Source organism: Ictidomys tridecemlineatus, chromosome 11 (genome assembly GCF_052094955.1).
Source record: "Ictidomys tridecemlineatus isolate mIctTri1 chromosome 11, mIctTri1.hap1, whole genome shotgun sequence".
Classification (NCBI taxonomy): domain Eukaryota; kingdom Metazoa; phylum Chordata; class Mammalia; order Rodentia; family Sciuridae; genus Ictidomys; species Ictidomys tridecemlineatus.
In genome coordinates this window covers 121346253-121356659 of record NC_135487.1, presented here as the reverse complement: position 1 = coordinate 121356659, position 10407 = coordinate 121346253, and the positions used below count along the sequence as shown (strand labels likewise).

The following is a 10407-nucleotide window of genomic DNA, read 5'->3' as shown; positions in this document are numbered from 1 at the left end:
ATATATAATACAAATTAAAAACAATATAATTATATAACATTCTAATTTATATTATATTATATATAATACATTTATTTTATTATATATAATAAAATAAAATATATAAATTATACATATTTTATGTATATTAATATATAAACGTATTATATATTAATGATAATATATCATATATAATTTATATAATATATTTACATAACATATTTATATATTTATATATAAATTATATATATTAATATATAAATAGATAAGTAAATATTATATAGATTATATATTAAATATCAAAATGTTTATGATTCATATTGTTATCTTTAATATAAATTATATATAATATATGAAATACATATGTATTGTAAACACATAATAAAATAATATATAAACTTAATATATAAATATTATTTTATTATATATAACATATTTATTATATATCATATAATATATTTAGATTTATATTAATTTATATTATATTGCATTCATTGTAATGTAATTATATAATAATATAATTTCTATTATTAATATGATAATAATACAATTATTATCTTAGTATAATTTATATTTATATAATATATAAAACATAAGGATTATAGTATAATTATAAATTAACAACTTATAATATATCATATAGATATATGTAAATCTATAATATGTAGTATATAATATATAATATATAAATATATTATAATTTAAATTATATAGTTTAGTTATTTGGCTTTAGATGGTTTTAATGCTTTTGATAGTGTTTTATCCCTTAGCTTTATCTGTACAAATTTTTATTTTATGACAGTTCCAAACTTTTAGTATTTTTTTTTTTAAATAGCAAACATTTATTGGTGTCACTTATGGTAGAAAAAAGTTCCTACACCAGATTTGCATGACCCAATCATTAAATAGAACATTTATGAGGTGAACACACATCCTGACCCACATTTTTATATCCAGTTTTTTAAGATAGCCAATTCCTCCTCTCTCTCTCTTCCCCAAAACATGTGAGCAACTTCCAATGGAAAGCAGTAAACAGCCACTTGGGCTATGGCATTTTCAACTCCACTTTGAGGTGAAGATTCCAGTTACATTGGAGACTTAAGTTCTCTCAGTTTTCTCCTAAGGAAAGTTCTGAGTCTAGGATTTACAATATTACAGCACTAGCAGATCAGTGTCTTCAACTCATTTCTTTCTGCTGTATCCTCTTCACCAGTTGGGGGAGGGCCTCCACTTTCATTGAGTTTGCTGATAATTGGCTGAACAATTTCTACTAGTTCCTTCTTTTTAGTTTTGAAGTCTTCAATGTCAGCTTCTTGGTGGTTTCCAGCCATTCAATCTTTTCCTCTACAGCTTTTTCCATTGTCTTCTTATCTTCAGAGGAAAGTTTGCTTCCCAACTTTTCTTTATCTCCAATCTCATACTTTAGAGAGTAGGCATAGCTTTCCAGCTCATTCCTAGTATCAATGCACTCCTTGAGTCTTTTGTCTTCCTCAGCAAACTTCTCACCATCATTAACCATCTTTTCAATTTCTTCAGGTGTCAGGCAATTTTGGTCATTGGTAATTGTCATCTTATTTTTGTTCTCTGTACCTTTATCTTCAGCTGTCGCCCAAAGAATAACATTCACATGTATTTCAAAAGTGACTTCAATCTGGGGGACCCCACAGGAGGAATTCCAGTGAGATCAAATGTACCCAGAAGGTGGTTGTATTTTTTCAGGGTCCTTTACCTTCATAGACCTTGATTGGAACAGTAGGTTGATTATGAGAAGCTGTAGAAAAGATCTGAGACTCTAGGTGGGTACCACAGTGTTTCTTGGTATCAGTTTGGTCATGACTCCTCCCACAGTTTCAGGGGCATACATCAAGTGTCAGGGGCATACATCAAGCAGTACTAGGTCACCTGTATCTTGATCATCAGAGAGTACACCAGCCTGGACAGTGTCACCATATGCAACAGCCTCCTCTGGGTTTATGCCACAGGATGGATCCTTGCCATTGAAGAACTCTTAAAAAGTTGTTGATCTTTGGAATTTGAGTAGAGCCACCAAAAAGAACAATCTCATCAATATCAGACTTCTTCAGGTCAGAATCCTCCAGTACTTTCTGAACAGGCTTCATGGTAGACCAGAACAGGTCCATGTTTTCTCTTCAAATTTTGCCTAAGTCAGGGTTTCAGAAAAGTCTTCTCCTTCATAGAAGGACTCAATATTCATTCTTGCTTAATGTTGAGCAGACAGGGCGCACGTGGCCTTTTCTACTTCATGCTGGAGTTTCTGCACAGCTCTGTTTTCTTTCCTAACATATTTGCCAGTCTTCTTTTTGAACAGCCCGATGAAATGTTCCATAACACGCTGGTCAAAGTCTTCTCCACCCAGATGAGTATCTCTATTGGTGGCCATGACTTTGAAGACATCAAATTGTCAATGGGGAGAAGAGACACATAGAAGGTTCCACCACCCAGATCAAACACCAGGATGTTCTTCTCTCCCTCCCTGTTATCCAGGCCATAAGCAATAGCAGCTGCTGTAGGCTCATTGATGATCCTCATAACATTCAGGCCAGCAAGAGTTCCAGCATCTTTGGTTGCTTGCCACTGGCATCATTAAAATGGACTGGTATAGTAACACTGCATGGGTAAACTTCTTTCCCAAATAAGCCTCTGCAGTCTCTTTCATTTTAGTGAAAATCATGGCAGAATTGCTTCTGGAGCAAAGGTCTTAGTTTGCCCACCTCCAATATCAACCTGAATGTATGGTTTAGGTTTCTCTTCAAACAATTTGAAAGGCAAGAACTTGATCTTTTGCTGCACAGAAGGGTCATTCCCAGTACTGCCAATGAGCCACTGGGCATCCAAGACCATGTTATCAGGATTGGAGGTGAGCTGCTTCTTGACTGTATCGCGGATCAGACATTCTTCTTCAGGGGTGAAGGCCACATAAGACGGCCTGATGTGGTTGCCCTGATTCTTGGAGATGATCTCCAGTGGCCATTCTTGAATACCCCGATGCACGAGTAAGTGGTCCCCAGGTTGATGCCGACCAGGGTACCCATGTCCTTTTCTTGTCTTCCTCCTCAGCCGTGCTGCACAGAGCAGCAGCAGAACTGCGGCCACCAGAGAGAGCTTCATCTTGCCCTAGCTGTTGGCCACTTGCTCTCCTCAGCAGAAAGCCAGAAGTCACAGGCAATCCAGCAACAGGCCACAGCTGAGCGCAGAAAGGTTACAGGTCTCTTACGCTCAAGATGCCTCAACTCTGTCTGTCTGTGTTGTCTCTGCCAATGTCTCAAACTTTTTAGTATTGAATTGCATTTTCTTTCTACAATTTTGTTAATTACCATATGTAAAAATTAACAAGTAGAATGCTAGTAAACACAGATTTGCAAGCTTTTACGCCACTATGTAAATATTAACAAAGTTAAGTAAATTGCCAATGCTTCCATACATGCTATAACAACACAAGTGTTCAAAGATGCACTAGAACATTATGTGGGAAAAAAATATATTCATACCCAATCAAGATTTTTCAGGCACTTGCATTCAGAAGCATTTTATGAATCAGCACAAGGTTTGCTCCAAAATAAAGCTCATTTTTCCCTACTGCCCCTATTTGTTGAGAACAATATTATACATTAAAGATGCATTTACATGAAACATTTTATAGAGAAAATTATTTTAAATTTAAAATTATAATACTTATTTTATGCATAACTTCAAAAACACAGAATTTAAAGAGAATACCAGTGAGCACTCTCATTGTATATGACTAAAACACTACCATTCTATATGACTAGCAAAGACAATACAAGGCCAAAAGGCAAAATATACACTTTGGCAATCCTATACAAAAGAGGTTCTATTACAATATTCTATCATAAAATAAACAAAATGCATAAAAATGAAACAAGAAAAAGAAAAACTGAATTTTGACAACTACACAAACTGTGGCATTTCAAATTCAAGGTCTTGTAACTCTTCCATTTGTTTGAGCCTGAGTCCCTGGCACATTGGATTCAGGTCAGGTAGGCCGATCTCCTCAGAGTTCTCTTTAGGCTCAGCAGCTGGCTTCAAAGCATAAGCGGATGTGCTGTCTGCCTCTGGGACAGATTTCTCCACATGACTCAGGGGAGGAAGAGCTGTGCTAGGAGGCACTGCTGCTGAAGGTGAAGCTGGTCTCTCCTCAGTCCCCCTGACTTTGCTGGTCGGGGTGGGTGGTTTGTAAAATGTTGTCCCAAGATGGGGCTGCAGTATTCTGGGTGCTCTTGCAGGAGCAAGACTGTGAGAATGAGAGGACAGTCTCACTGGTGCCTCTCTTACTGCACTGGCTGGCGTGTTGGGCTGTGTGGCACCGATAAAATGGTCACCACTAACCTTAATGCTCATTGTCACTTTTTCCTGGAGTACACTTGGCACAATCACTGCACTCGTGCCAGTTAAGTTCTTTGGTTCACATTGTTGTCCCTGAGTTTTTTGTGGAATCTGCTGATCAAAACCATTAATTTGGGAGCCCAAACTAGTAGGGGTATCTTTTCTATTAAGTCCTCCAAAGGTAAGATTCTGGCCAAACTTGTCTGAATTGACAATTCCCACATTTCTGCTGTTTTTCTCATTAGGGGAGCTTGCAAGATGGAACCTATCTACAGGCAAACAGCAACATCTGATCTTGGGGCTTGGCATAGGCCTCTGTATATCATTTGTTGTCACATCAGATTTCAGACTAAGTGGTTTCATGGTTTTACACATATTGTCCATCTTTTGTGATGATGATTCAAGTTCTTTGTGATCTGGAAAAGAAGAGATTGTTTTTAACTTCAAGAAGCTTGGTTAATAAGGAAGTGTGGTTATTTGTGAATGGGCATTCTCTCAAACAACAGAGTCTTACATATTTTTTCCAACATTAGTTTCTCAGTCATCTATGCAGAGGAATTAAAAATCCATACAATATTAAAGGCACATTTTTAATTAAAGCATTACTTTTTAAGATTTATCTTAATAAAACAAATAGTCATAAAAAAAATAAAATTAAAAAAACACTTCCTGTAGTAACTTGTTTTAATATACTACCCATGAATGAATATTTTCTGTGTTAAGACTTTCCTGATTTCAACAGGCAGACAATGGTAACTCTAGAAGAGTAACACTATTCTGCACACCAACAAACGCCATGTCCTGAATCCCAAGGACTTTGCCTGTCACTTAATCTGCTTTCCAGCTACATTCTGTCCATACTGAGGGCAACACACCAGAGAGGACTTGGATGCTCTTTCAGCTGATCCACTAATACAGTCCTGCAGAACTTCTAGCACCACTTCTAGCTGCCTGGGTGCTGGCTCAGCTCCAGCTCCATTTCTGCCCTGGGCAAGCCTAGTGCACTAGCCCTACTTGCCTTCTTCTGTCAAGACAAACTCCTATGTGGAGATATGTTGGCATGTGGTGTTAATGATCTTCTAAAGAAAAGGCTCAGAATTACCTGGTCTGTAATGAAAATGTCAAATATTTTAAAATTATTTATTGTTATTACTATACCTACCTGGGAATCCAATTTCATTGGACAGCGAAACAAGGTTACATTTATGAATGAGAGAGGATGAGGTTCAAACCCTGAATCAACAATAATTTAGGGACATGACCCTTGGCATTATTTACCTTCCTCAGACTGTTAGCTATGGCTTAAAGGAGGCCAAGGATCATAGCACAGAAGTGCTAATAAGATCAAATCATATAAATGGAATCAGTGAGTCCAGTGCTTTTCTTTGCAGAGAGGTAATGGACTGTCTTTGTTTTCAGACTTTCTCAGGCTACACTCATTGATATTTCATTAATTTTATATATCAAATTTAACATTTATGGCTATATATTAAAAAATTCGGATTTAGATCTACTAAAGCAGTAATGAATGAAAGGTTTTCAACCCCCTTACCAGAAACCATTCACTGAAATAAAGCAATCAATAAACAGTGAACAAAAAGACTGGAGCCAAGAAAATGGAAGACATGTGTGCTTAATGTGCTAAAGTTAGGCCACAGGTAAAGGGACATCAAAAAACTTTAGGAGTCTATTTTTTTGAGTTTCAGGAGTCCAGCTTTTTTCTGTTTTGACTTTAATTGATGACAAAGAAGTAAAGGTGAAAAAAAATCTCAGAAAGAGAACAAAAATAATTTATGAATTTCAAGATATCTTTTTACAAGAAAGAAATAAAGCTTGATATTCATTTAAATGACATTCATTAAATTTTCTCCGTGGCTAGAAAAGTTAACTAATAAAACCTTGAAGTTTGAACTTACCTCAAATTAATACACCTTGTTTTTTTTTAAAGGATGAGTATTGTAGATGGACACAATATTTTATCTTTATTTATTTGTTTTATATGGTACTGAGGATCCAACTCATGGCCTCACACATGCCAAGGCAAGCGTTTTACCACTGAGCTACAAGTCAAACCCTCACCTTGGATTTTCATCACGACTTCTTGGCAAGGTTTGAAATATGCAAAGATATATGGTACATGACCACTCACCAATGAGACATGCATCCCATTTTTCCAATGCATTTTGCTTGCATTCTGATTCCTCAAATGATGTAGCCAATTCATAATTAATTTCAATATCTGCAGTGTGGATATCCTATTGATACAAGAAAAGTTTAAACTAAAAGCAAAACACATCTCAAAAACAAACAGTTCAAAGACTATTAACTTGTTAACATATACATCACATATTTAATCCAATTCTGTAATGGTCAAAACTCACTTGCTTTGTAGAAAAATATTTGACTTTGTGGAATGTTCTGTTGATATTACCTGTTTGGAAGGAGGGATTTTATCCCCACAAGGTGCAACAACATCAGTACTGGATGGAGCATTTTGTGGCTCTAAGGACCCATCGAAGATCATCTGTGCATTGGTAATTAGAAACTCTACTAACAGGGCCTGATTGGCATATGCAGCAATAGAGGAGGAGATGGTACCAGGAGTGGTTGTAGGCCTGGGCCTCATCACACAGGGTCCAAATACCACCCCCAAGTTTTTTGAGTTCATCAGGTTTTCTTCGGAGTGGTCTACAACCCTGAAAAGGAAGAACACATAAAGTGTATGAGATTTGCCTAATAAACGTCCTTAATGGTAGTTTCCTATGACTTGAGAAGGGTGGAGAAAACTCGGGCTATAGAAGACTACAAAACGTTTGTCAAGGGTCAAGGTTGGTGCGTCTAGGGAAAGAATCCTTTGTTTCATTATGATACTTACCACACACCAAACTGAGTTTCAGAGTACTATTTTAGGATAAAATGCATGTAAGTCGAAGGAACTACTGAACTCAGTAGCAGAAGGAAGAAAAACACCTCTAAAAATTTAACCATCTTTGTATGTGGGATATATTCCCCGTTTCTTATACTGGAATCAGAAACATCACTGTCAATTTCTCTGTCACTGCCAGTTAGTTTTCTTTTTTAAAAAAATATTTTTTACGTAGAGATGGACACAATACCTTTATTTTATTTATTTATTTTTATGCAGTGCTGAGTAGCAAACCCAGTGTCTCCCATGTGCTAGGCAAGTGTTCTCTCACTAGCCACACCCCCAGCTGCCCACAGCTAGTTTTCTAGCTTAAATGATTCTCTCTCCTGAACATCTCTCTGTTCCATTGCCACTATCAATGTTCTGGTTTTACTTCAAACACTCTCAGCTTGTTATTTCTATGACTATCTAAGGAAATCTGTCTCTGCCTGGTTTAGCTATCAGGATGATACTAGATTCACCTATGGGTAATATATCACAGCTTTTTATATATATAGTGAATGGGGTAGTTTTGCTATTTGTTTTTCAGAGGATTCATCACTGATGTATAGAAATGCATTTGATTTATGGGTATTACTTTTGTATCCTTCTACTTTGCCAAATTCATTTATTATTCTAAGTTTTCTGGTGGAGTTTTTTGGATCCTCCAAGTGTAAAATTATTTTGTTGGCAAAGAATGATAATTTGAGTTCTTCTTTTCCTATTTGTATTCCCTTGAATTTCTTTCATCTAATTGCTCTGGTTAAAGTGGCAAGGATTATGTTGAACAATTTTTAGATGGAATACTTCCAATTTTTCTTCATTTAGAATGATGTTAGCCTTAGGTTTAGCAGAGAGAGCTTTTACTATGTTGAGGTATATTCCTACTACCCCTAGTTTTTCTAATGTTTTGAACATGAAAAGGTACTGTATTTTGTCAAATGCTTTCTCTCCATCAATTGATGTAATCATAGGATTCTTCTCTTTAAGTTTATTGATGTGATGAATTAAATTTATTGATTTCTGTTTGGCGAACCCATCTTGCATCCCTGGAGTACACAACTTGATCTTGGAGCATTGTTTTTTTTCATATGTTTTTGTATGTGATTTGCCAGAATTTTATTGAGAATTTTTGCATCTATGTTCTTCGGGGATATGGGTCTCAAATTTTCTTTCCTTGATGTGTCTCTGGCTGGTTTGGTTATCAGGGTGATACTAGCTTCACAGAATGAGTTTGGAAGAGCTTCCTCCTTTTCTATTTCATGGAATAATTTGAAGCCCTTCAAGATATGAAGAGTTTAAAAAAACTCTGGTATATATACACAATGGACTATTAGCTTTACAAGAGAATAAAATAATGGCATTTACAGGTAAATGGAAGGAGTACATGAATATCATGAAGTAAGTCAATCCCCCAAAATCAAAGGCCAAGATTCCCTCTGATAAAGAAATGTTGATTCATAAATGGGTCTCTGGTGGTGGAGGAACATTAATTGCGCTCAAGAGAGGGAAGGAAAAGGAGGGGTATGGGTTGTGAATGATGGTGGAATGAGACGAACATCATTACCCTAAGTTCATGTATGATGGCACATGTGGTATGACTCTACATCATGTACAGAGAAATGAAAATTTGCACTCCATTTGTGTACAATGGATTGAAAAGCATTCTGCTGTCATTTATAACTGATTTGAATTAATAAATTTTTTTAATTTTTAATTTAATTTATTTATTTGTATGTGGGGCTGCTGTTCGAACCCAGGACCTTGCACATGCTCTACTGCTGAGCTACAATTCCAGCCACAGAAAATAAATTAAAAAAAATTTAAAAAAGGAGATCTTAATTGCTGTGAGAAAGGTGTAGCAGGCAAATCTGAATATGTGAAATTCCTGATTCCAAGTTCTTTAGTGGGTATAGAAACTACATGGTCAACTCATCTGCCAGGTCCATAAGATTTTTTATCAAGTCTCTAGGAAGGATAGCACAGTTCCTGCTACTGCTTGCTATATTGTAGCCTAATGAAATCAGATTTTTCAAATGCAAAGTGCTTTCTTGTGTCTCCATGTCTGTTTCTCTCTGCCTCGTATGCTCTTCTGCACATTCTCTACCAAATCATCCCGCAGTTCTTAAAGTTGAACTCAAGGGCATTTGCCTCTTCTGCTCTGTCTCTATCCCCAAAACTTCCTCTGCATACCTACAAGCTGTGCACAGCTACCAGAAAAAGGAGGATGGTGAACTGTGGTTATGTACAGATCTGTACCCCAAGAGGATAAGCCCACAAATAGAAGAAAACCTATGTTTCCATCCTTGTTTCACCAGCCAGAGCCTGGCACACAGGAAGCATCTGAGGGAACCATGTTTGCTGCATGAACATATAATCAATGTATCCCTCTCTCAACACATAATAAGAACATCCTAAAAATCATTTTGAAAATCATAACACAACAATATAAATGCACTGAATAGTATTACCCTGTTCAATTAAAAATGGCTAAGATGGTATAAAAATTCTTACCTCTTAAGATGGATGATAAGGTAACGTAGAGTGTTAAAATTGGACGGTGGCAATTTTCTTAGAAGGTCCTTGGTTTTGAGAATAATTTGGTTGATTTCCATACACATATTTGGAGATGTGTTGTCTTCAGAGTTGTCCCTTTTGGTGTCCTGCTCTTGGTTAAAATGTTGGATGATATTTGCAAGCTCCATAAATTCCTGGTACCATTGGAATAAAACCAATGGCTCTGGTAGCTAAAGAAAGAAAATTATATTAAAAATACCTTTGGGCTGAGGTTGTGGCTCAGAGGTAGAGTGTTTGCCTAGCACATGCGGGGACCTGGGTTTGATCCTCAGCACCACATAAAAATTAATAAATAAAATAAAGGTATTGCATCCCGCTACAACCAAAAAATAAATATTTTGAAAAAATCTTCTGCCTGTTTTCTTTGTTAAAGTCAAGTATAAGTGAGAGTTACTCAATCAATTTTATGTCCCTTTAGATTAACAAAATCTAAAGTCAATCTGTATTTATTGATATCTTTTTCAGTACTGGAGATTGAACCTAGGACCTCAAGCATGCTATGCAAGCACTCTAGTACTGAGCTTCATCCCTGCCCATAAAATAAAAAATATATGTTTGGTAGAGTAGTGACTTAGAAAGCA

The 10407-nt window shown here is 36.1% G+C and overlaps 1 protein-coding gene and 1 pseudogene across 1 annotated transcript; both read right to left on the bottom strand.

Moving 5' to 3' along the window:
• Positions 1-797: 797 nt before the first annotated feature.
• LOC144368381 (endoplasmic reticulum chaperone BiP pseudogene) lies at positions 798-3730 on the bottom strand (annotated as a pseudogene).
• Positions 3731-3843: 113 nt separating this feature from the next.
• Positions 3844-9954, bottom strand: LOC144368714 (rho GTPase-activating protein 29-like). Its single transcript, XM_078027841.1, has 4 exons — positions 9764-9954; positions 6776-7040; positions 6494-6599; positions 3844-4760 (listed from the first exon to the last, which is right to left on the bottom strand). The coding sequence occupies exons 1-4, from the start codon at positions 9952-9954 to the stop codon at positions 3910-3912; spliced, it is 1413 nt and encodes a 470-aa protein (XP_077883967.1). The 3' UTR covers positions 3844-3909.
• Positions 9955-10407: the final 453 nt, after the last annotated feature.

Coding starts and splice junctions, on each gene's coding strand:
- LOC144368714 (XM_078027841.1), bottom strand. CDS start 9,954: ATGGAGCTTGCAAATATCATCCAACATTTTAACCAAGAGCAGGACACC. Junction 7,041..9,763: donor CTTATCATCCATCTTAAGAG/GTAAGAATTTTT, acceptor CTTCCTTTTCAG/GGTTGTAGACCACTCCGAAG. Junction 4,761..6,493: donor ATGGGATGCATGTCTCATTG/GTGAGTGGTCAT, acceptor CTTCTTTTCCAG/ATCACAAAGAACTTGAATCA.